At 43.8% G+C, this 27565-nt stretch overlaps 1 protein-coding gene across 9 annotated transcripts in view; it reads right to left on the bottom strand.

Annotated features, from left to right (window-relative positions):
• Window positions 1–27565, bottom strand: part of PLD5 (phospholipase D family member 5) — a 718242-nt gene that overhangs the window by 190623 nt on the left and 500054 nt on the right. For all 9 annotated transcript variants that reach the window (XM_029593995.1, XM_029593996.1, XM_029593990.1 and 6 more), the window contains one exon: window positions 15930–16057. In XM_029593995.1, the coding sequence (XP_029449855.1) occupies window positions 15930–16057 (128 nt within the window). The remainder of the gene's footprint in view (window positions 1–15929; window positions 16058–27565) is intronic.

Here is a 27565-nt window from a genome sequence, read left to right as displayed (position 1 = left end):
GTGATCTAAAACGGTTCCCAAGGGGATGGGGCAGCCAATCGGAGAGACCCTCTCCTTTGGCTACCCCGGAGCACCGGCAGCCCTGCCCTTTGCTCCTTCGCCCGAAGCCTCTTCCCTCCCACCCACCCTCATATACTCCGATCATGTTAATTGCGATTTGTTTGGATAACGTTGTCGCAGCTGGAGGCGGGTTGCAGGTTGCCAGAGCTGATAGAGATGCGACGTGGCGTCTGATGGTGTGTTGACCTGACAGGTGTCAGGTCGGATTATGGCAGATCAATTGGGTGCAGTTGTCCTGTGGGAAGCTCCTTGCTGAAAGTGGCAGGGGCAGAGCTCATGGTCACGACTCCTTGCTGGACAGAGGCAGGGGTCGTGGGTTGAGTACATATCTCTGGTTGAACTAGATCTGTGCAACTTGCTGGCGGGTGATGGGTGTAGAAGAAGACCCATATAAATTACCTGAGCTCGGGCACCTGATTTGTTGTACAAATAAAGCTGCGGCCTGTTTGATCCCATTTACTGTTCGAGTGTTCATTTGTTGTTGCTTGTGAGAGGGTGGGTGCAGAGAGATGAGTCTGTCCTGGCTACCCATGTTATTCGCATATCTGACAACCTGGCATAGAATCAACATTTCTGAAAGTTGTCACACCTTTTGAAGAAAGCTGCAGGGTGCCTGCTCTGCTTCAGCCCCTCTCCTTGCAAAAGCTTGTAGGGAACTCTCTCCTTCTGGTCCCCCATCCCCTGCCCTTCTGTTCTGAAGTGAACAAGAGGGTGAGGGGTGAAGTTGGAGTGGACAGAGCGTCAGAATGTTTGAGCCCTACCAAACCAAAGATGCTTTTCATATAATTCCTGGATGGAGTGATGTCCCTTTAGAAGCATTTCACCTTTATACTAAGAGGTACATTTTAAAAGCTTTACCTGCATAAAAATGGCCATATATGTGGACTGCACGGGAGCTATGCAAATTTTAAATAGCTGGGAAGGAAGTGCATAAATTAATGTATAGAAAAAGAAGGCAGAAAGGAGCATTCCAGAGGCAAGGTCAGCACTGATGCATGTAACTCCTAATTTTCCTGAACCACTGCATGTATCTTTGCTACTGCTCTTCAGTAGTCATAAACAACTGGGGGGGGGGGGGGGGGGGAAGGGGAAGAGAGAGAGAGAGAGAGAGAGAGAGAGAGAGAGAGAGAGAGAGAGAGAGAGAAACCTTTGATAGAACTCAGTCTGATACTCTTTATATGGACCATTGCACTTTGAATCAGGGTGAGTTTTTGGAAGGCGGGTTGGGGTTAGGGGGGTTGTTGTTATAGACACATTCAGAGGCATTCCTTGTAAAATTGACATCATTAAAGAATTTTAGAGCTTAAACCAATGAAAATTATAACAAGAGGAGTTGATTTGTACACTGCAGTCTCTGCTAGCTGCATTGTACAAATCAACTTCTTTTCATCATATTTTATAACCTACATGTATACTTTATAAAACAGCGTGTATGTTTGCATGTGACAAGATGGGCGCACGTGTTCTACCCGAAAGTTTCTTGCAGATGTGATTTAGTCATACACTGTTTACAAAGACCTGGACATGTTTTTGGAAGTCTGCAACTGCTAGGGTCTCACTCAGAGCTGGCATAGAGGGCATTAATTTAAATTCATAGAAGCCTTGATGACAGCACAACTGCTGACAAATTTCAAACTTGTGCTAATTCCACCCCTTTTTGTGTCTGTTATGCATCCAATATACACACGCACATATTTTTCTGTGTAATTATGTAATTAATATCATGAAAAACTGCTGATGCTGAGGACATTTTAGCATATAGAAGCTCATATACATGGAAAGACAACAGATGCTTTCTCAAGAAAATATTAAAAAGATGGTTGCACTATTTCAATTCAAAATAAAAGTGACATTTCACAGTTGATAAATTGTTGATTTTTGTACTTGGTACATTTTTGAATTTGTATACAATTAAATATTGTTTAAAAATAATGTGCATGTTTTTCAATTAAAAAAGTGACTTTTTTTTTGCATAGTCAGTGTGAATCATTATGCAAAATTATGCAAATATGCAATGTAAATTAATTGTGGCTCGCTGCAGAAAACAAAGGGTTCTGCTTATACTGTACATTGTCACACAGAAATTTCCAATACTAGGGTTTTTGCTGATAATGAAATGTAACATAGTTAAAAACCTTTGGTTATGCAGTAAGATCGCTACAAGTATTTTAATTATGAATCAGACCACCATGGCATGAAAGGAATGGACCAAACATGTTTATATAAATGAGGTGGACATGTTTGGTACAGAAGTACTGAATTTTTCTAAGGTATATAGTTTAGAACAAAGAAAGCCAACTCCAGTCATCTAAAACAAAACAAAAAAAATTATGGTGTTCAGTACAGATACAATATTTATGGGATATACTAGAAAAATGAAATTAGAATTATGTTAATTGGCCTATTTTGGCTCTTTAGACAACCACACCAGATTTTTAATTTCAGCATCAGTTGTCTTTCTGTTTCTCATGCTGAGACAGATTATTGCTAACATAAAGGGCAGCAACAATCCAATAGTAACCATACCTAGAAGGCAATTTTAGCAAATAACTTTCCTTAATTAGATTACCTTTGAAATTCTAAACATTAATGTGAGTAAGCAAGTTTATGGTAATAAAATTAACAGGACATAGAAGGGTAGATAGCTCCGTGAAAGGATGCAGAGACTTCTCAGATCTCTAGCTGAAATCAACCCCAAACGAAGAGCAGTGAATAATTAAAGTATTTAAAAGCATTCTGTAGAGAAATCAAGAAAAGAAAGACGAGAGAGAGAAAGAGAGATGCAAGGATAGGGTAAATGGGAGAGGCGATAAAAACTTGCCTTATATGCTTATAGGGCCAGACTTAAGAAAAGGGGGAAAAAAAAACCCTATACAAAAGGGGGTAACTTTAAAAGGGTGCGCACGGGTGTACATGTGCGCGCGCTATCTGGTGCACATATGTACACTAATTTTATAACTTGCGTGTGCAAGTTATAAAATTGGGAGTCAGCGCACGAAAGGGGGTGCCTTCCCCCGTTCCCTCCGAAATCGGAGTGGCCTGAGAGAGAACTTCCCTTCCCCCTAGCCTGACTTTCCCACCCCTTTCCCTAACCTTCCCCCCTAGCCCTACTCTAACCCCCCCAAAAGTTTTATCATACCTTTTGCGCCTGACTCCGGGCAGGCACAAGTTGCGCGCACTGGCAGCCTGCTGGAACGGGATCCTTCGACACAGCAGCAATGGCCACTGTGTCGGAGGCCTTTGGCCACGCCACGCCCTGCCCCCGGACCGCCCCTTTTTGCAAGCCCCGGGACTTACACGCTTCCTGGGGCTTTATGCTCGTCGCCGGGCTTTTTTTTAAATAGGCCTGGCGCGCATAACCCGATTTACGCGCGTAGAGCTTTGAAAATCTGGCCCAAAGGTTTTAAGAGAAATTTGCAGGTACAAATTTAACAATAGTGCATCTCTTGCCCAAGGCTTTAATTTTTGGCAACTATGGGAAAAAATTCCTCAATATCAACTTTTGCTGCTGCTGTTGGGGATGGAGGAAATATATCAGCGGTTCAACTCCACTATTAAATATTATTGTGCTGCTATAGAGTCTGAACTCTCTTGAGGAAAAGATTATACACTTGTCAAAGATTTGACATGGTATAGGACTGCCCTCTTGTCAGCAGCTCCTTGACCCTTATACAGGTGCATGATCTAATTTGATGAGTAACTATGTTGAATATAATTGGACCTAATGAGAGATCTTTCCAGAGTTTTTTTCAAAGAACATTCAAATAGCACTCAAGGAGGCTGATGCATGGCTAAGTGAAGTAAAACTTTTCAAAAATGACTTTCCGAGCTAGAACTACAACATAGTGCAGGTTATTTGTGAAAAAGTGCATTTCAAGTTTTAGAGTGTGAAGTAATTTTTCTGCTTTTGCAGTCAATAAAGTTTTGTGCATAGAGTTCCTTATACAAGGCTGTATTCAACTGAATATTTAATGGGCTGCTGCAATGCAAAATCGGGTAAAGCAGCCCATTATTTTTGCTTAAACTATGCAAAAAATTCCCTTTGTGCCTGAGGCATAGTTAAATGTTTTTGGGGCTATTTTTGTGAAATTTTTTGCTGCTAAATTGCACATACTGGGGCAGATTTTAAAAGCTGCTCGAGCACGTCCATATGCGCACGCTACTCGGCGCGCACACATGGACTCGCGATTTTATAACATGCGTGCGCATGTTATAAAATCGGGGGTCAGCGCGCGCAAGGGGGTGCACGATTGTGCACCTTGCATGCGCCAAGCCACACTGCCTTCCCCCATTCACTCCCAGGCCGCTCCGAAATCGGAGTGACCTGTGAAGGAACTTCCCTTCCCCCTAGCCTGACCTTCCCACCCGTTCCCCTAACCTTTCCCCCCCAGCCCTACTCTAACCCCCCCCTCCCCTGACTTTTATCTTACCTTTTGAGCCTGCCTCTGGGCAGGCACAAGTTGCATGCGCCGGCAGCCAGCCAGCACGCGATCTTCTGACACAGCGGTAATGGCCGCTGTGTCGGAGGTCTCTGGCCCCGCCCCACCCGCTCTTGCCCTGCCCCTTTTTGCAAGCAGAATGATGAATCCCAAGGTGAGTGACTTACAAATTAACATAAAAATACAATAAAATAACAACAAAACAGACCAAGTTATTTTATAAAATACACTCACAGACAAAAAGATAAAAACAAACATGTCTATACAACTGCTAAAAAACCTTAAAAACAAATATTAAATATTACCATAACTACTTAATTACCATTATCTTAAATCATTATAAAACTCATATTAAAAAAGACATTCTTTAAAAAAAAAGTGTATTTTGCTTGTTTTCTCATTGTTACGTGTGCACATCTTGGCGGCTTCATTTGTGATCTGAACCTATAGGAAGAGCATTCAAATAAAACTGCCTGGGGAAATATAAAAATAATAGAAATATTAAATAGAAGATAAATAAGAAAACATAACATGATTTTCCTGAAAGATATTTAAAACTTGTTACTATTTAGGCCAGAGCAAATCAACATTATCAACATTTTAAAATCGCTACTTAAAATATACTAGCCGTAATAGAAAACAAAAATATCAGGTGCTATATGCTCCCAGCTGATATTTGCAAAGAATATTATTGTAACTCATGGAACTCATTTGAAAGACAGCTGGAATGTGCAGTACAAAGGGTTCTTTATCTGAAATGGAACTCCGTGCACTGACAGATGGCATTACAAAGGATTTTTTATTGCAAATGGAAAAAAATGGTAAAACAAAAACAGACAGAAATACCCACATAATGATTCATACTCAAGCTATCCATTTCTATTCCCTCATCCTTCTACCGCCTCCTGTTCCACTCCAAAAATATCTTGCTTCTTTCTTTAAAATACATTTTTTATTAAAGAAAATGGAGAAAGGGAAAAAAAAAAAATCCCTCTGCAAAGATAATACTTGTTACAATAAGTGTACCAAGTATAACATTTGTTTCTGTTGTCAGCTTTGAATTTGTTTTAACTTAAATATTTACAGCATTTGATAGCACATTGTAAAGAATGCATTTGAGACATTTCTCTGAGATTCAGCAGTTCAGCAGATTGTTTATGACATTATCATGAGTGTATATCGTTTAATTTCAGTGCTTACCATTCCAGTTAGGAACTAAGAAGGCAGATAAGGTCCTGAGGTAACGATGAAGGATATGAAACTAGTTATTGGTTTGTAACATTTTATCCTCATTTCCTGCTACTACTACTACTACTATTACAACACATTTCTATAGTGCTACACGACATACGCAGCGCTGTAAAAACACACAAAAAGACAGTCCCTGCTCAATAGTGCTTACAATCTAATAAGACAAACATATCAGACAAGAGATTTGGGGCATTTCATAAAGCAAGACAATGGTTAAAAAAAGAAAGAAAAGAAAATTAGTTAATAAGGCTAAAAGCAGACAATCACGCCTAAGATTTAAAAGCAGCTTCATAAAGGTGGGTCTTTGGATGGGATTTAAACGCGGTGAGAGAGGGAGGTTACCGCACCAGTTTAGGAAGACTATTCCCAGCATACATTGCAGTAGGGAAACTAGACTTATTAGATCATGGTATCTGTCCCCCTCTAAGTGTTTGAACTCCAACCACAGTAACCTTTGAACTGTTGATCAACTTTCATTCCGATTGCTGCCACAGATAGCAGAACACCCATTGGATTACAAATCTCATTTTTCATGTGCCCCAGATGTGTCCCTACACATACTGTAGAATCACTGTTTATTTTCCGCCTAATTTCCTTCAGAGAAACTGTCTCGTTTAAGAAGGGCTCCAGGGAAGAAGCAGGAAATTATAGACCTGTAAGCCTGAAATCAATACCAGGTAAGATGGTGGAGACAATTATCAAGAACAGAACTGATAAGCACAGAGAAGGACATGGTATAATTAGGAACAGCCAGCATGGATTTTGGGAAGGCAAGTCATGTCTTACAAATCTCTTAGAATTCTTCAGAATCGAAACTAGGCACATGGATGCTAGTGAATAGAATCTAAAAAGACATTTGACAAAGTACCATAAGCGAGATAACTCTGGAAATGGATAGGTCATGGATAAATAACTGATTAAAGTGGCGGCAGCAGCAAGTGGGATTCAATGGCCAATTCTCAAATTGAATTGGGGTATATAGTGGCGTGCCCCACAGGTCAGTACTACGCCTGGTAGGATTCAATTTCTTTAGAAATGACCTAGAAAGTTTATAACTAGTATGGATGCAAAATTCGTAGATAATACCAAACTATGTAGGGAAGTTAAAACACAAGCTGATTGTGTAAAACTGTAGCAGGATCTAGAAAAATTGGGAACTTGGGCAACCAAATGGCAAATAGAATTTAATGCAAACAAGTGCATTTTTTGGGAGAAAAAAATTCAAAGTACCAGCTCTCGCAGCTGGGGTCCACTCTGGAAAGCTGCTGTCAATTGAGGGAATGACTGAGGAACCAGCTGAAACCATTAGCACAGTACGCAGCAGTGGCCAAAAAAGCCAGCTGTATGATATGAATAATTTGGAAAGTTGTCAATGACAAACCTAAAGATAATGTATTATCATGCCTCTGTAGAGATCTCTGGTGCAACCACACCTGGGGTAGTGCATACAGTTATGGTCACCCCATCTCGTAAAAGATGTGGCAGAGCTTGAGAAGGTACAGAGAAAGTCAACCAGAATAGTAAGAGGCCCAGGGCATCTCTCACATGAAGAAAGGTTGAAAGACTTAGGGCTTTTTAGCTTGGAAAAAAAGAAGACTGAGGGGAAGACGTAGCAGAGCACCCCAGTTCACACTTTTATGTGCCTCTGATGTCCCCTGACACTTAGAATCGCTTTTTCATTCCTCTAGGGAAAACGGCCTGTTCAGACCAGTTCAGCAGGAATCTCATGGAAGTCAGAAAACATTGTGATGTCACTAAGCATTTTTAAAGCTGGCCTGCCATTGGTTGGCATCAAGCCTTTAGAAAGCTGCCTTGTGATTAAGCTAATGCCAGTTCTTACCTAGTTTCTAATAACATAATGTTTCCACTTATATACCTTCTTCCTTCATAAAAATATGAACCCAAAGAGGCCTATAAAAAAATCCCACAATACAATATGATGGTAACTTTTAAACAGCTGCATGGGATACATGTACATGCACATACCAGCTCATGCCAATGGACGCAACCATTTTATACCATGCACGTGTATGTTATAAAATCGGTAGTATGTGCCGACGAAAGATACCGGTTTCCCCAGTTCATTCCCAGTTCACCCCAGTAAAGGATAGGACCTCCTAACTCCCCTAGCTAGATAGCCTCCCTTTTACCCTATTATCTCCAACCCTTCAAACCCCAGTGACAAGCCCTGGTTTTTTTTAGTTTCAAACTTACATGCCATCCATAGCAGAAGTAAAGTTACGCGGTGGGGGACCCCAGCACACACTTACACGTATACTTCATGTTAGAGAACGAGACTGCCCATGTCCCACCCAGGCTCTGCCCAGACCACACCCCATCCCTTTTTTGAGTTTTTGATTTGTTCGCATATCAGGAGATACGTGTGTACTCACATGGGGTAGATTTTAAAAGGCTGCGCGCAGGCGTACGTGTGTGCGCACTACCCGGCTCGCACACATGTGCGCCCGATTTTATAACATGTGCGTGCAAGTTATAAAATCCGGGGTCGGCGCGCACAAGGGGTTGCACAATTGTGCACCTTGTGCGCGCTGAGCCGCGCTGCCTTTCCCCCCCACCCCACCTTCCCTTCCCCTACCTCCCCCCGCCCTTTCCCCCCCTACCTTTTTGTTTTCTTTTTGTTGTTTCCAAACTTACTTCAGCCCTGGGGCTGAAGTAAGTTGCACACGCCGGCCGACTGCTGGCGAGTGATCCCAAGCACAGCAGCAAATGGCTGCTGGGCCTGGAGCCTTGGGCCCCTCCCCCACCTCTCCCTGCAAGCCCCGGGACTTAGATGCATCCTGGGGCTTTACGTGCGTCGCTGGGCCTTTTTAAAGTCCGGCCCTTACATTTTAAAATCCGTGCAGCTCGTGCTGGCTGAGACACGCACATTATCTCCCGGCTTTGGCGTGCGTAGGACTTTTAAAATCGACATTTATAAACTTACATGGAAAAACTGCCTCTAATGTTTAATGGTGTACTTATTACACCGGAGTTCATATAATAAACATTGTCATAACCTTGTGCAGATTTCTCTGCCACAGAAAGAGACATTGTCAAATGTTCATACATATTGTTTTCACTAAATAAAAAGGAATATGGGTTAGTTTTTATTTTCATCTCAGAGCTGGGTTTGATGAGATATGTCACAGAAAATTCCATGGATTTTATCATTCCTGTTTCTTTGGTTCAGTCAGAATCTTGCATACGTAATCATTTCAGTCTTCTGTTTTGTAATTAGTTTATGCCCTGACCAGACACATTTTAATTTAGGTCTTTTTAACACACAGAGGGCATTAGCTATCAGAACATGCCTCCTCAAAACAATACAATTTCTAATGGGTTTTAGTGTATTTTATTAGTAGCATCACACAATTCAATCTCAAATGCCTCCAACTTTTACAGAGCACAGCAGCTAGACTTTTGGTAGAAGCCAAGTCCATCGCCCACATTATGCCAACTTTGCATCAGCTACACTGGCACCAGTTTGAGAGCAGGAGTCAATTTAAAATACTTTGCTTTGTTTATTATAGATTTACATTCTGCTTCTTTTTGGCACTGCAAAGCGGATTACATTCAGGTACTGTAGGTATCTCCCTATCCCCAGAGGGCTTACAATCCAATTTTGTACCTGAGGCAACAGAGGGTAAAGTGACTTGCCCAAAGTCACAAGGAGTTACAATGGGATGTGAATGCTGGTTTCCCTCGTTCATAGCTCACTGCTCTAACCACTAGGCTACTCCTCCTTCAAATGTGTGAATCAATTGGATCCTGAATATCTTTCTCAATTTCTGCTCTACTACATTCCCTCAAGGGAACATCGACCATCCCAACACACCCCTTCTATCCTCCTGTCACTGGCTTTATCTACACTAACACGCACTCAGCTGCTCTGCCCCGTAAAATATGGAACAGGGCTCCTCTAATGCAGCGTCTACAAACTTGTTACCTCACCTTCTGGAAAAAAAAGTCAGTGTGGCTGTTTAGCTAGGCCTTCCTCTAGACCAGTGCTTCTCTACCTTTTCAAATTCATCACACGCATTCAAGTTTGTTCAGTCTTCAAGGTGCAAATTTTACACAGTTTCCTCTCCGCTACACTGCCAGTATAATCCTTTCACCTGCCCACCGGATCTTTTAATCCTTTTCCTCCAAGTATATCTTCCCCTCTCCCCAGTGCCCCTATTTCTCCATTCTCCTTCCAGTGACCTCCTTTCTCCCAACTCTTCTCTCTACCATTCGTAGCACCTCCTCTTTCCCTTAGTAATCAAATTTCTCCATTCACTTCCCCCTCTTAAAAAAAAAAAAAAAATCAGCTTCCCCTTGCTCTGTTTGTTCCCTCTGTCCCTTTTTCGCTATGCAGTGCTCCATCTTACCCTCTGTCTCTCAATTATACTTTCTACCTTCTCTCAGCCTCCAATACCCAGGGCTTCATATTTCCTCTTTCATGTCTATCACTCAGCAAACTTCTCTTCAAGCAGTCTGGACAAGAAGGAGCATCTCACTCCTATCTCTTTTTATCCTTCCTGTCTTTCTCACCCCCTTTCCCCTATCTCCAGTCTCCTTCTCTTTTGGCAGGCTGGTAGCACTGATGGTATCTCTTCTCAAGCTAAGGCCTACAGCATTATTTTTACCCAGGTCCTCAGCACTGGTAACTTCCCTCAGACTTGATGCCTCATGCCAGCCAGCAGAGTGAACCTGGCCTAGCACATTTCTGCCAGCTGTTACTATGCACTTTAAAAACTTGTAGGCCAACTGGCTTTACTAACCTTATGATTTATAGTATGTGTGTGCAATTAGCATGTATACTAGAGAGATGCATTCAAGAGAAACCACATAGGAAATAAAACAAAATTTCCTATATCATTTCATTTCGTTCCTATTTCATTTCACTCTCAAAATGAAACAATTGAAAATCCATCTCATTTTGAAAACAGCAAAAAAAAAAAAAAAAAAATCACCTGTGGGGCCTCACCTAGGGAATCACAGAGTGGAAAGCAGGAGACTCGGCCTATGGCCGAGTGCAACACTAGGCCTAGGCTGAGAGCTGAGCAAAGGCCCAGGCCCCAAACATTTTGCCAGGGCTGGTATTCTGGCCCCCACTTATCTTATCAGTCAGGGATCTATTGTCCCGGCCATGGCCCAGGCCTAATGCTGGGACCAGGCCCAGAAGCCGAGTCCCGATGCCTGGGCCTCAGCTTGGACTCAGGCCTAACATTGGAGTCCGAACTGGAGAAAGGATCCCAATGCCTGAGGCTGGGCCTTATCCAAGGCCCGGGCCCAGGCCTGATGCAGGGGTTTGGTCTGGAGGCTGGGTCTCAATGCCTGAGCCTCGGCCTAAGCAAAGGTCAGGGACCAGGCCCAATGCCAGGGCCTAGTCCAGAGGTCATGTCTTCATTCCGGAGCCTCAGCCCGCACCAAGGTCTGACTCCGGGACCCAGCCTGGAGGCTGAGTCATGATGCCCGAGCCTCGGCCAAGGCCCAGGACCAGGTCCAAGGCTCGGGTCCGTGCCCAAACCCACGGCCCAGCCTGAAGGCCAAGTCCTGATGCCCGGGTCTCAGTCTAAGCCAAGGTCCGGGCCCTGGCCCAATGCTGGGACCTGGTCTGAAGGCCCAGTATGGATTCTGGAAGCTTGGTCCAGGCCCAAGCCTGATGCTGGGGCCTCAGCTTCAGCCTAGCCCTGGAGGCCAGAGCCCAGGCCTAGGCCTGGAGGCCAGAGCCCAGGCATGGTACGTGTAATCCTCTTCTTTTTGACAATGAAGGCATCCATTTGGGATGTGCCAGAGTTCAATAACTTAGGTGCCTCCTTGCTCAGAGGTTGTCATTTTGTTGTATGGCAGTTTAAATGAAATGCCATACAACAAAATGGAGGCCCCCGATGAGGAGGGAGGTGCCGCAGTTAAATAACTTTGGCATGTCCTGAGCGGACATAGTCATTGTCAAGAAGAAAGAAGAGGATGATGCATTTTAGGCATGGGCTCTGGCCTCCAGGCCTGGGCCTTGGTTGAGCACAAGGCTCTGGGGTCAGACCTAGGCCCTGGCCAAGGTCCTGGCATCAGGATCTAGCCTCTGGATAAAGGCCCTGGCGTTGGAGCCAGGCTTCCGGAACAAGGCCCTGGTATCGAGCCTTAGCTTATGTCACAGCTGAGGCCCTGGCATCAAGCCAAGTTTGAGGCATCGGGACCAGGCTTTGAAGCCTGGGCTTTGTGTAGTGTCTAGGCCGAGGTCATGGTGACCTACCATGTCCTAGGCCTACACAAGGACGAGGGTTTGGCCTGGGCCTTGTCCTCATCAGAGGATTCCTCACCTCTCCGGACTGGGTAAGTGGGGGCCGGGGAGAATGCAAGCCCTGGCATTTTCTGGGTGGGAGGGATTGGTGGTGGGGACGGGCTACCTCGAAAGGCCCAATTTCTTTTTTTTAATGTGTTTATGGGGTGATTTTAAAAAAAAATGTTTATTTTGTTTTGTAAACTAAAGAAAGCAAAATAAACATGAAAGAAAATGAAATTTTTGAAAAAAACACTCCAATAACAAAAGTAAATAATGAAATAAAATGTTTACCCTTATGCACTCCTAATGTATACTATCACAGAAACTGTACTATCAATGCATCACTTCTGTCCGCCAAATAGCAAGGGTACTTACTGTGTATAACTCCTTAGATAGGCCCCCAAAACATCCAATTACAAGTAGTCATGCTCATCTGCAGTATTGTAATAGTGTATATGCACTTTCTAGGTCTGTTAAGATTTTAGATGTAGTCTTCTGTCATTTTGCTAACGGATGTATATTATGGTAAACTAATCATTACTGGATTTCGCATTGGTTTTGAATTTTAGTCATTTGTACTTCTAATTAACAATCACTTTCTCTGAAGTTTATGGATCTTACCATTTACAAGTAACTCGACACATTATCCTACAAAACTTGTTTTTCTGTAAGGATATTCTGTGTTGGGTACAAACTATTACCTTTTTTGAGCTAAGTAAATCAGTTTTGGTGTGTGTATCCCTCAGGTATGCAATAGAGCTTTCTTTATGTATGCGGTAATAACTGACGGAGAAAAGAAACAGATCCTAAAGGGACGAGAGACGTAACAGAAGCAGCCAAGAAAGAAGATTTGCAAAGTATGCAGGCACTTTTACCGCATGTGCTTTGCTGCTAAGTTTTATCTTTGAAGATTAGTGTATAAATGGTGAAAAAGGGGGAGAGGGAAGGTAAACTGGAGCGTGCACTTTTGAAAAGGTCATGAATACTCGCCGCTTTACTCCACTGATCAAAAAATACCCCTGGAAACACTTTTTTTTTTTAACCTGGTTAAGATAATATTTGCATGCGTTAGGAAACTCACGTGCATTTTTAGCAAGAAAGAGGAGAGCAATTTTCAGACATGCTAATGCCCCTAGGCAAACTGCTTTGTACCCTGATAAACGGTGCTGAAGTTTACCTTCCCTGATTTTATGTAAATAAATGTAAACTACGGCATAATTGACAAGGATGCATGCATTAATATGGGATAATTATTTGTATTATATGGAAGAGATCTGTGAACAAAGAGGGGATGAAAATAGATAGAAATGTTTATCTCATAGCCAGAGAGCACTTCCAAATTAGCCATTTTCATGGGGGTTTATTTAGGCCATTTTTTGTGAGATCTCTTTCCTACAGGACTGTAATCATTACTGGTTTCCTCATAGCTCGGGTTTTTTAATCGCCTTGTTTATTCAGCTTCAGAAAGAAGAATGACATTCACACTTGAGCCAATACTCTTAAGTAAGAATCCTCCAACAAAAAAATGCAATAAACAGTAAAGTAACAACATTTCAGCAAAAATGAAAAATGGAAAAAAACGGAATTCTGCAAAATGTTTAACTTTACTTTACTCTCACTTTTCTAGTTGTCCTATTTATAGTTAGGAGAGAAAAAGACTTTGTTGTACTGCTAAGAATCACCAGTTGGTGAATTGATAAACCTACATCCAAATTCTTACTCATGAAACAGTTAGTCAGCTAGTCTAAGGGGCCTATGCAATAAAGCGCAACATGTATATTATGGATCTTTTGTGCTTGATAAAATCAACAGTATACTATGAAGTAAGGCCACGGCAACTGCAACATTCTGGAATATGAGGTCACAGAGCAGAATAGCAAAGCATTCCATGTGGGGACAGGCTGTCAGCCTGGCAGATCTCTCTGAAAGAGGATGATGAGCAGAAGCACAACGTAGAAGCCATAAACTAAAAGAGAAGGTCAGAAAAGGGCCTGGATTGGAGGACAATGACTTTTTTAATGGGTTGGTGGGGGGGGGGGGGGGGGAAGGGTTAATGTTGCTCAGCATTGTTGGGTTGCAATGGGGTACAACTGGTGCTGGGCAGTGGTGGGGGGAAGGAATGGGTTAAGGGAAAGGAGATCTGGTGCTGGGAAGAGGGATATGAGAGCAGGGTGAACTGATACTGTGTGGAGGGAAGAGAGATTTGGCGGCAGGGTGATTTTGTGCTGGGTGAGGGGGGTGGAGGAAGCAATTCAGGGGGCAGTGTGAACTGATGCTGAGTGGGGAACACAAGGGATTTGGGGGTAGGTTGAACTGGTGCTGGACAGGGAGAGAGATTTGGGGGCAAAGGGGAGAGATGGGTATGGAGTAGGGTAGGGCTTCCCAAATATTTAGCCAATGTGACCCTATTTAAGCACTTGGAAATTCATATGATAATAGAAGACGACCAAAACAAATTAGCAAGGATATGATACCCCTACAACTATCAATCCACTTTTACCTTTCCTGCACTCCAGCTGATCCCGAGGGCCTCCTCTCAACCTCCTCCTTTCTAGCAGACCCTCTCTCTCAATCTCTACCCCTTTACATCCCCCAGCAAATAGTACCTCCTTAGCCCATCCACTCTAGCACTTTTTGCATCCTCTCTCCACCTAATCCTTAACCCCTAAGTGATCCTCTGTCATCCCCTCCAGCTCACCCCATCCCCTATTCCATTCTCTCTCTCACTTCCTAGCCTCATCTCCAACCCTTCTCTTACATCCCCAAATTTCATTCCCCAGCTCCTCTCTTATATCCTCCATTTGATCTGTCATTTCCCCACTCTCACCCTCCAAAGACAATCTCTACTTGATCAAATCTTCTAAACTCTCTTGCATCTGATCCCTACCTTCAAATCAGCCCTCCTTAAAACATCCTCCTGGCTAGGGTTAGTGGCAAAATTTTCCATTGGGTCCTGGGCCTAAGGTGAATGACAGCTCATGAGAAGAGAGGGCAGGCTGATGACAGGAGGAAGATTTTTCTCTTTGGGAAATTTAGTCGTTGGTGAGGAGAGAGGTGCAGTGGCAATGTCCACTGGCTCTGGCTCATGCACACTCAGTCCTCCCTTCATGGTTGGTCCCAAGCAAGACAGTGATCTACAAGCAGCAACAGCATTTAGTAGTGAAAGTCAGCACGTGTACGTTCACAGGCCCTGCAATGGCCTTGATCCCTCCTTACTCAAGAATTCCTGTTATCACAGAAGCTCATGCAAGGGCAGTGCCACTGCAAGACCTGTGAACATGTGCTGGTTCACAGGCCCTCCACTGACTTCCGCTACTAATGCCTCTGCTGCTGCTGCTGCTGCAACTGGCATCTCAAGAGTGGTGCCATTTGAGGCACTGGTGACCTCAGCTGAAGATTCTGATACCCCCATTTGGGGGTCCTGACCCACAGTTTGGGAAGCTCTGCAGTAGGGGGAAGAAAGATAGGGAAGCTGGGGTAGGGATATGGTGAGGGGGTAGGGGCAGAGTACTCATATAGATATTAATGTCTATGAGGCAGACGGCAGGGAATTATTGTATCTGAGTTCTGAAAATTCTGTAAGTTGCCTTGAAAATTCCTTGAAGAGGGAAGCTAAAAAATTCAAAATTTCCCTTTCCAGGTTGCAAGACAGAAAGGATGGGATGTGAGGGCAGGAAACGGCAAACGAGAGAGGGAAGAGAGAGGGGCATGGGGAAAGGGAGCAAGTGAAAGAGGAAGGGAGACGTGGGTAATACTGGTGGCTGGGCAGAGAAGGGTTTGGAGGGCAAGAGGAAAAAAAAGAGGAAGTCATGGGACATACAAATTGTAAGCTTTAAGTCTGCTGTTTTGACTCTTTTCCTTGCCTTGTATTTGGCTGTTTTTTTTAAAGTACTGTTTCATTTTAATTATCTTACCTGTCCCAGTGACTGCTTGTCCAAACTTGCACTGCCGATATATATATGCTTCCTATCGACAATCCAAAAAGAAGCATGAAGTCGCCCTTCAGTGTAAGCAGTCATATTCAGATATTGTACCTCCACACCTGTGAGATTTAATGGGAAAGACTACATTAGAGGCATAACCAAATTAATAGTTCAGCTGTAATTTTTCTCCACCCTCATAGCATTTATATCCAAAATACATTTAGCTGACATTTTATGCTGAAATAAACATAGTTAAAGGACTTAAAATTCATTAATCGAAAAATGAATTAACAAATTACAAATATGTATGATTTAGTGTTGAAAAGAGGTCAATATTCAAAAGGGTTTGTCTGGCTAATTTCAAGAATTAGCCAGACAACCCTTTAGTTTTTAATTTCCCACCTTGCTGAAAGGGTAAATTTTTACTGGGCCAGGTCATTAACCAGTTAGAATTAAGTAAAAAATAAAAGGCGATAGCGAGGGGGGCATTCCAGATAGTGCTGATATTCAGTGCTAGCCAGATAATAGTAATCTAACTCTGGTGGGAAAATTTGCTGGATAAGATATTTAAAAACCAAAACAAAACAAAACAAAAAAACCCCACAACTAGCGAGTCAGCAGCAATGAGATCTTTCTTCCTTCCACTCCTCAGCCAACTGAAAAAAGAAGTTGCAGGGACTCGTAGGGGTGTGCATTCGTTCCCTATAAATTGGGAGTCCACAACGTAGGGCCATATTCGTTGTATTCGTGGGGAAGCGAAACATATCGCGATTCCCCACGAATACAATGAATTTTCACTGAATTATTCGGCTGCCTAAAGGAGCTAATTTAAACAAATCCCCCCCCCTCTTGCCCCCCCCCCCCCAAGGACTTACCAAAACTCCCTGGTGGTCCAGCGGGGGGTCCGGGAGCCATCCCTGCACTCACATCCTCGGCTGCCGTATTCAAAATGCGCCGATAGCCTTTGACCTACTATGTCACAGGGGCTACCGGTGCCATTGTCCAGTCCCTGTCACATGGCCATTGGCACCATCTTGTGCTCCTACCATGTGACAGGGGCTGACCAATGGCACCGATAGCCCCTGTGACATAGTAAGGGCAAAGGCTATCAGCGCCATTTTGATTACTGGCAGCTGATGGCCCGAGTGCAGGAGATCACTCCTGGATCCCCGCTGGACCACCAGGGACTTTGGCAAGTCTTGGGGGACCCTCCTGACCCCCACAAAACTTGCCAAAAGTCCAGCGGGGGTCCGGGAGTGACCGTCTGCACTCTGGCCGTCGGCTGCCAGTATTCAAAATGGCGCTGATAGCTTTTGCCCTCACTATGTCACAGGGGCCGACCATCGGCCCCTGTGACATAGTAGGTCAAAGGCTATCGACACCATTTTGAATACGACAGCCGAGGGTGTGAGTGCAGGAGATGGCTCCCGGACCCCCCGCTGGACCACCAGGGAGTTTTTTTAAGTCTTGGGGGGGGTGGGGTGTTGTAGTTAATTTTATTTTAGTGGGGAAACGAATAGGAATTAACGTATAAACGTATCGGGGTGCTCCCTTGCCGAATGCAATGTATTTGCCCCCCCCCCCCCCCCGGACGAATACGAATCCCGAATGCAACGTATGGCATCCCTCTGCACATCCCTAGCAGGGAGTAATTCATCCTCCTCCTTTCCCCTTAAGTTAGAAAAAACAAAACATCTGGGCGAGCAGCCCCAATGTTATATCTTCCCACTATAATAAACAAAAAAAAAGTAGTGGCTGAGCTGCATGGTTCCCTCCACATTTCAAAAGTAAAAAATTATAGGGCACCAAATTGCCAGCAATACCACCACTCCCAGCTGAGGAAAAAAGCCTCTTACCGTCTTCCCCTGATCTGCTGTGTAAATGCTGGTACAGCTGTGCCGGCATTTAATATTATCATCAATGATTGGTCCTTTCACTGACAGCTGCTCAGATCTCACTTCTGATTTTCCCTGCTTGGAACAAACTACAGGAGCTGCACTAGGATGTATCAGCTCTCAGCATCTCCCTAGCGAACCCTCTCTTCATAATGAGGCTACAGAAGGTGGGGATATACCAGATTTCATAGGCACTTATGTGACTAAAAATGACCATTTACACCTGTGCAAAACTGTGCTTTTGAGAAAGGGGAGGATTTTCAAAAGGGTCTAACCAGCTGTTTTTGAGAGTTAGCTAGCTAGACCAGAGGCTTTGAAAATGTACCCCAGCCGAGCAGCTACCTATAGCCATCTATGTTCACTAATTGGCTATATTTAGCCACCCAGAAGTCCTGTACAGGGATTGGTCCTTTCACTGACTGCTGTCAGTGAAGGGACCAATCAATGGTGAAGTGAAGTGACTAAAGGAATTTTAAATGCCAGTACAGTCCTCGGCTGTAAGGGCATTTATGCAGCAAGCCAACGGGAGAATAGAAGAGGCCTTTCTCCTTCTATTGGGGATCCCAGGTACTTTTGGAGATTTGGGAAGTGGCGGTGCAGTTGGCATTTTAGGGCCCCACAATTTTGGGATTTAGAAGGATTGGGTGGCTCCACCATTGCTTTTTTTGTCTATTGTGATGGCAGGGAAAATAACTGGGGCTGCTCACCTAGCTATTGTATCTTTTTCCTTGGGTGGAAAGGAGGGGCATCAGCTGCTCCCTACTCTTTACTTTTTTCACTTGGGTAAGCAGTGGGAGTGAGGGAGATTGCAAGCTCTGCCCCACAAATTTTTTTTTTTTTAATTTTCAATAGCTCGGTAAGCAGTAAAGTTATCTAGATAACTATATCTAGGTATCTTTAGAAGAGTATATTTAGAGAGAGTCTTATCCCACTAAATATACTGGCTAAAGCTTTCTGGTTAACTTGAACTGGGTAACTTTCTGCTTTCCAGCCTTCTGAATATGGACCTCAAACTGTTTTACTGTATGTTGATTCTGGCCATATATTAGAAGTGTGCACAGCAAAAAAATGTCGTTTTGTCTGTCGTTTCATTTTGCCTTTTTTTTAAGTGTTGCCTTTTTTTTTGTTTTGCTTTTGGTTTCAGAAAATAGTGCATGCTATTTGCAAATAGTATGGGTTATTTCCTGATACCTAAAACAAATATTATAAAAGGAAAAAACCCGAGTAAGACCCTGTTCCACCTGCTCCCCTGGCTGCCAGCCTCCTCCCCAGAGCCCACTCTAGTCCACCCTTCAAACTCCCCCAGACCAAAATTACTCTGTGGTTTAATGGGGTCTGGGAGTGACCCCTCTGCTCCTGGAAATGTCAGTCACTGTGTTCCAAAATGTCACTGGCCTTTTGACCCTATTATATGATGAGGGCTACTATTACCATTGGGCAGTCCCTGTCACATGATAGGGTTGAAGGGCTGGCGCCATTTTGGAACATGGCAGGCACTGAGTCTGGGAGCAGAGGAGTCACTCCCAGGCCCCTACTAGATCACCAGGATAATTTTGGTAAGTCTTGGTGTAGTCATGAAGCTGGGCTAAAGTGGAATCTGGGGGGCTTCCAGATAGGGTGCTATTTATTAAATAAAAGAAAGGGGTTAGGGTTGGGGACCGGTAATGTGAACAGGACATTTTCCCCAAATATACTTTCTGGGGGAACTTCAGCTGTTTCCAGGAGTAGTGTGTGTGTGTGTGTGTGTGTGGGCGGGGGGAGGGAATGGGGTCTCTGGAGACATCTGGGTTACTAGGTTTGTCAGGGGAACTCATGTGTACTATTTGCATACAGTGCGCATAAAACCTCCCAGAAAATAAAACATGAAATTTTGTATCATTTCAAGTTGTTTAAAAAATGACTTGAAATAACAATGATGTTCATATTGTCTATGTTATTTCAAATGAATGCACATCCCTGCCATATATAAATTAGTGATGTGTATTCGTTTAAGATGAATGTGATATAAAAAATAAATGAGTCCCATTTTTTTTCGTTTGTGGAATCCTCAAAACAAATGTGGGTCATCCTACAAATGAACATATCCTATTCATTTCATTTAGTTCATCTCCTATTCATTTCCATGGGCCACAGAAGTCAATGGGGAACAGGTGCAGTGCCAGTTTGTAACTAACCCTAAATTCATCACACAGTAACTTACTGCTTCACATCGGTAAATGGATCAAGCTAGGGTGAGAGAACATAGTAGAAATTTCATCTTTGTGAGACTTTCCTCACTCCAAATGATGTCAAATCTTCACCAAGGTGTACTGTGGTGTTCGTACGTCTCACTCTAAATACTAAACTGGCCCCTTAACTCTAAACCACCACCACCTCACCTCAACCTATTAGAGGGCCTTTCTATAGAGCTATAAATAGGTGCACACAGTGAGTCCCTCCCCAGAGGTGTTCTCTCTATCTCGCTTTCTCGCCCTCCCAAGCCCAGCAATGCAATTCAAAAAATGTATTGCAAATTGTGTTATGGCCATTTTGGGCATATTACACATCCTAACGCCAGGGAAAAAAAGTGTAGTTATTTGCATCATTAAAACCATGCGATAGCATATATTATGCTATCGCATAGTGCGATCTTGCCCCTCATTTAACTAAATACCGCCCAAACTCTTCCCCAATCCCACCCCTCCCCAAAATTTGCATTCGCTCCATGTGTTACAATTCTTTTTGCATGCCTTAAGGCGTTAAGGCACGCATTAATGCGTTATCACGTGCATTAACGCTATAACGCATTTTGATGAATGACCCGGTTGGTAACTAAAGAAGTCAACCATTCTCTGTGAAATCATACGAACATAAAAACATGCCATACTGGGTCAGACCAAGGGTCCATCAAGCCCAGCATCCTGTTTCCAACAGTGGCCAATCCAGGCCATAAGAACTTGGCAAGTACCCAAAAACTAAGGGGTACATTTTATAAAAAAGCACGAGCGCGTACTTTTGTTCAAGCACCAGGCGCAAACAAAAGTACGCCGGATTTTATAAGATACGCACGTAGTCACGCGTATCTTATAAAATCCGGGGTCGGCGCACGCAAGGGGATGCACATTTGTGCACATTGCGCGCGCCGAGCCCTGTGAGCGCTGCCCGTTCCCTCTGAGGCCGCTCTGAAATCAGAGCGACCACGAAGGGAAATTTCCTTCCGCCTCCCCCCACCTTCCAATCCCTTCCCCTACCTAACCCACCCCCCAGCCCTATCTACACCCCCCTACCTTTATTCCCAAAGTTACGCCTGCTTGAGGCAGGCGTAACTCGCATGCGCGGGCCGGCTGCTGGCGCGCCAGGTTCCGGTCCAGGGGCTGGTCCGGAGGTCGCGGCCACGCCCCCGGAATGCCCCCAGGCCGGAACCACACCTGGACCACGCCCCTGGAACGCCCCCAGATGGCGTGCCGCCGTGACACGCCCCCGACACGCCCCCATGAAAGCCCCAGTACTTACGCGTGTCCTGGGGCTTGCGCGCGCCGCCGAGCCTATGCAAAATAGGCTCGGCATGCGCAAGGGGGGTTTGGGGTAGGTTTTCGGGGGTTACGTGCGTAACCCTTTGAAAATCTACCCCAATGTCTATTCCATGTTACCATGTTGCTAGTAATAGTGGTGGTTATTATTTAAGTCATCTTAATTAATAGCAGGTAATGGACTTCTCCTCCAAGAACTTATCCAATCCTTTTTTAAACACAGCTATACTAACTGCACTAACCACATCTTCTGGCAACAAATTCCAGAGTTCAATGGGGAAGAAAGGTGTAAGTAGGCATAGCAACCAGCCCTTCTCTGTGAGTAATGTGTGACCTCACAGCCTTATCACAGATTGGGCAAGACATGTTGCCAAGGACACAACAGAGAAAACATATCAGAGTGAAACATGTTTCTATTCAAGCCTATCGCTGTTCTCTTGATCCAGTGACACTGATCCTGGAGTCTGGGCATGTGTGAGGAGTTCTGAACATTTCTTCTGAGACTTTGTTCTTGAAGGAGGCTGTATATTGAGTTGTGTTCTCACAGAGCATCCAAAACTTCAAACTTCACTTGTACTTCAACTTTAGAAAACATCTTTTTGGCTGCCTGCTGCTGGCACTGTTGCACTGAGAAAAGAATGCAGTGCCAGGCAATGCTTCCTCCAAGAAGTGTCTAGGTGTGTGCAAATTTCTTTTCATGTGAGCAGCAATTTTTTTAAACCAACAATTTTTGAGCACCGGCATTAGCATTCCATTTCTGTATATAGCACAAAGAAAAATTTATGTGAGCGAACAAAATTTTTGTGGCTCCAGCTGTCAGAGGGCTGAGCTCTTTCCTCCAAGGGCTGTGGGTTTGATCCTGGGATGGGGGGAGGGAAACAAGAAGTTGGAACTAGTCAAGCTTTAAATCTTTCCTCAATAACAGGATCTACAAAATCTTTCCTCAATAACAGGATCTACAAAATCTTTCCTCAATAACAGGATCTACAAGGTCAGAATAAACAATAAAGAATTCCACCCTGTTTCTGCCACTCACAGAGTACCTCAGGGCTCGTCTCTTTCCCCTACACTGTTTAACATTTATCTGCTTCCTCTTTGCCAGCTTCTATCAACTCTTAAACTGACCCACTTCATCTACGCTGACGACGTGCAGATCTTGATCCCCATCTCAGATCCCATTGCCGAAACCCTAAATTTCTGGAACCGTTGTCTTCACTCCATCAACAGTCTCCTTTCCAGCCTCAACCTTGTCCTCAACACTTCCAAAACTGAGCTCCTTTTCATCTCTCCTAACGACTGCAACCCCCTCGTCAGCAACCCCATCATCCCATCAGTGAACCACGTGAGAGACCTAGGAGCTATTCTAGACATCCGAATAAGAACATAAGAACATAAGAAAATGCCATACTGGGTCAGACCAAGGGTCCATCAAGCCCAGCATCCTGTTTCCAACAGTGGCCAATCCAGGCCATAAGAACCTGGCAAGTACCCAAAAACTAAGTCTATTCCATGTAACCATTGCTAATGGCAATGGCTATTCTCTAAGTGAACTTAATAGCAGGTAATGGACTTCTCCTCCAAGAACTTATCCAATCCTTTTTTAAACACAGCTATACTAACTGCACGAACCACATTCTCTGGCAACAAATTCCAGAGTTTAATTGTGCGTTGAGTAAAAAAGAACTTTCTCCGATTAGTTTTAAATGTGCCCCATGCTAACTTCATGGAGTGTCCCCTAGTCTTTCTACTATCCGAAAGAGTAAATAACCGATTCACATCTACCCGTTCTAGACCTCTCATGATTTTAAACACCTCTATCATATCCCCCCTCAGTTGTCTCTTCTCCAAGCTGAAAAGTCCTAACCTCTTTAGTCTTTCCTCATAGGGGAGTTGTTCCATTCCCCTTATCATTTTGGTAGCCCTTCTCTGTACCTTCTCCATCGCAATTATATCTTTTTTGAGATGCGGCGACCAGAATTGTACACAGTATTCAAGGTGCGGTCTCACCATGGAGCAATACAGAGGCATTATGACATTTTCCGTTTTATTCATCATTCCTTTTCTAATAATTCCCAACATTCTGTTTGCTTTTTTGACTGCCGCAGCACACTGAACCGACGATTTCAATGTGTTATCCACTATGACACCTAGATCTCTTTCTTGGGTTGTAGCACCTAATATGGAACCCAACATCGTGTAATTATAGCATGGGTTATTTTTCCCTATATGCATCACCTTGCACTTATCCACATTAAATTTCATCTGCCATTTGGATGCCCAATTTTCCAGTCTCACAAGGTCTTCCTGCAATTTATCACAATCTACTTGTGATTTAACTACTCTGAACAATTTTGTGTCATCTGCAAATTTGATTATCTCACTCGTCGTATTTCTTTCCAGATCATTTATAAATATATTGAACAGTAAGGGTCCCAATACAGATCCCTGAGGCACTCCACTGTCCACTCCCTTCCACTGAGAAAATTGCCCATTTAATCCTACTCTCTGTTTCCTGTCTTGCAGCCAGTTTGCAATCCACGAAAGGACATCGCCACCTATCCCATGACTTTTTACTTTTCCTAGAAGCCTCTCATGAGGAACTTTGTCAAACGCCTTCTGAAAATCCAAGTATACTATATCTACCGGTTCACCTTTATCCACATGTTTATTAACTCCTTCAAAAAAGTGAAGCAGATTTGTGAGGCAAGACTTGCCCTGGTTAAAGCCATGCTGACTTTGTTCCATTAAACCATGTCTTTCTATATGTTCTGTGATTTTGATGTTTAGAACACTTTCCACTATTTTTCCTGGCACTGAAGTCAGGCTAACCGGTCTGTAGTTTCCCGGATCGCCCCTGGAGCCCTTTTTAAATATTGGGGTTACATTTGCTATCCTCTAGTCTTCAGGTACAATGGATGATTTTAATGATAAGTTACAAATTTTTACTAATAGGTCTGAAATTTCATTTTTTAGTTCCTTCAGAACTCTGGGGTGTATACCATCCGGTCCAGGTGATTTACTACTCTTCAGTTTGTCAATCAGGCCTACCACATCTTCTAGGTTCACCGTGATTTGATTCAGTCCATCTGAATCATTACCCATGAAAACCTTCTCCATTACAGGTACCTCCCCAACATCCTCTTCAGTAAACACCGAAGCAAAGAAATCATTTAATCTTTCCGTGATGGCCTTATCTTCTCTAAGTGCCCCTTTAACCCCTCGATCATCTATCTAATTTAAAAATTTTTATAAACAATACCACAAAAGAATGCTTCCATAAGCTACATGTGCTAAAACAGCTCACACCTCTCTTACACCATCATGATTACTGCTCAGTCCTCCAGGCCATACTGTTTTCAAAAATTGACTACTGTAATGCTTTACTCCTCGGCCTTCCTGCCTCCACAACTAAACCATTACAGATGATACAGAACGCCGCAGCTCAGAACTTTTTGCGGATGACACTAAGATCTGCAACAGAGTGGACACGCCAGAAGGAGTGGAGAGAATGAGACGGGATTTAAGGAAGATGGAAGAGTGGTCGAAGATATGGCAGCTGACATTCAATGCCAAGAAGTGCAGAGTCATGCATATGGGGAGTGGAAATCCGAATGAACTGTATTCGATGGGGGGAGAAAGGCTGATGTGCACGGAGCAGGAGAGGGACCTTGGGGTGATGGTGTCTAATGATCTGAAGTCGGCGAAACAATGTGACAAGGCGATAGCTAAAGCCAGAAGAATGCTGGGCTGCATAGAGAGAGGAATATCGAGTAAGAAAAGGGAAGTGATTATCCCCTTGTACAGGTCCTTGGCGAGACCTCACCTGGAGTATTGTGTTCAGTTCTGGAGACCGTATCTCCGAAGAGACAGAGACAAGATGGAGGCGGTCCAGAGAAGGGCGACCAAAAAGGTGGAAGGTCTTCATCAAATGACTTATGAGGAGAGATTGAAGAATCTAAATATGTACACCCTGGAGGAAAGGAGGAGCAGAGGTGATATGATACAGACTTTCAGATACTTGAAAGGTTTTAATGATCCAAAGACAACGACAAACCTTTTCCGTAAGAAAAAAATCAGCAGAACCAGGGGTCACGATTTGAAGCTCCAGGGAGGAAGATTCAGAACCAATGTCAGGAAGTATTTCTTCACGGAGAGGGTGGTGGATGCCTGGAATGCCCTTCCGGAGGAAGTGGTGAAGACCAGAACTGTGAAGGACTTCAAAGGGGCGTGGGATAAACACTGTGGATCCATAAAATCAAGAGGCCGTCAATAAAGAGTGGGTGGCTCGCCAGAATGATGGCTACTGCCTGGAGATAATACCCTTATTCAATTAACATACACATGGTTACTGTGACTCCTATATCGCTCTAAGCTACAACAGCAAGAGGAAATGTGGAAAAAAGGATTCGCACTCACAAAGCGGGGAGGAGCTGGCTTGTTACGGCGGTTACTACCCCAAACCAAATAAGCCTGATACTTCACTTTCAATGCATTTCCAGCATAGCTCTCTGCTTCAACGGCAGGGGAGAAGAAAAACTGATACTACACGCATATCCAGCATAGCTCCCTGCTTCAACGGCAGGGGAGAAGAAAAACAACCAATAAGGGCTGAATAACATATTCTGGGTAAAACAAATAAGCATGGGTGTAGCTTGCTTATTGCGGCGGTTACTACCCCTACTACCCCTAACTAATCAAGCTAGATATTTCACTTGGATGCAGCTCCATCACTGCTCTCTACATTAATGGTGGGGGTGGAAGGGAAATAGAACCAAAGAGCTAAGAGAAACAGATAAGTATGAGAAAAAAATGTGAGAAGCTTGCTGGGCAGACTGGATGGGCCGTTTGGTCTTCTTCTGCCGTCATTTCTATGTTTCTATGTTTCTATGTAAAACCTGTGAGCAAAGCTCTGAAATGTGTGAGCAATCACTCAAATGCTCAGCTTAGAGGGAATGATGGTGCCAGGCTGCCAGTAATGGCACCTTGTTCCTGATGTTTTTCTCCCCTGGGGAAGGGTGCAGGCAGGGTTTGGGTGTGGGTGGGAGAAAGTGGAGAGAGTTGTAGCGGACTGACGGTGCCAGTACAGAGAATTTTTTTTTCTCTCTGGGTAGGCACTGAAGCATCAGTCCACTCTAGTGAGGCAAGCACTAGGCTCTATCTCTTGTTTTTGAAGGAAGAAAATCATTTTGTTGCTATTTTCAGTTTGCCAGTAGGGATTTGGAAACCATTTGTTGCCATTAAAATTCATTGAGGAAAAAGGTGTTTTATACCAAATAATCCAGTTAGTGTATACAGTGCCATTCTAGTACTAATCCAGAGGAGAAGAAGAAAATGTGTCCATCAGGTGTAGTGAGGACAAGGAGTCCCGAAAAGTTCATGAAGGAGGGTGTCCACTCCAGCACCATCAAGAGAAAGAGAGAGGAGTCCAGAATAAACTATCAGATACTTTGGATTTCAGATATCAGGAATTGTCCTAGAGAATAAGGGAATCTTAACGCCAGACCTTCAGGGAATTCATCCTAGCTAAAAGGTTGAAGGGAGTTTTGATAATATTTATGGAGACTGTATTAGTGCAATGTCTAAGAAGGTATTTTTCCATATTGATTCCTCTTCCATAAATTATGCTAATGTAACCAATATTCACCCTTACCCAGTTAAGTTAGCCAGACAACTCTAGGAGTGCCTCAGAGCAGTCCTAAACTTATCCAGGTACCCCGACAACTTGATATTTAACCAGCTATATACAGAATAGCAAAAGAGAAACCTTCCAGTCCTTCAAGTCTGATCCCCTAGTCCCTCAAACTCCCAAAATTCTTCGAAGATTTTTCAGGCTGGCACCTGTTCACCACACCCCCAAACTCACGTAACCCTCGCAAAATTAAAAATAAAAGAAGCAGGTCCCAGCGACCCAAGGCCAGTTCCCCAGTGATATCGAAGGCAAAATCACAGAGGCCCCTTCCACTCCCCAGCTCACCCGAAAGCTTTATTGTCCTCCCAGACCTTCCCCAAACTCCAGCAAGGAAAGCAGTAAATTCTTACCTGTCCCTGGCTGCTTCTGCAGCAATGTTGTGCGCGTGCACTTCCAGTGTTGCTGTCACAGAATTGCACACATAAAAATTATTAGCACATACATGCTTAGGTAGCCTGTACTCGCACATTTGCTATTTTATAAAAGTCAAAGGTATGCACATACTTTACTTATTGTGTGCATAGATATGCATGG

The sequence above is a fragment of the Rhinatrema bivittatum genome, chromosome 3, assembly GCF_901001135.1.
Source record: "Rhinatrema bivittatum chromosome 3, aRhiBiv1.1, whole genome shotgun sequence".
NCBI classification, from domain to species: Eukaryota; Metazoa; Chordata; class Amphibia; order Gymnophiona; family Rhinatrematidae; genus Rhinatrema; species Rhinatrema bivittatum.
The sequence above is the reverse complement of the archived record's forward strand: the minus strand, read 5'-3'. Positions and strand labels throughout refer to the sequence as shown.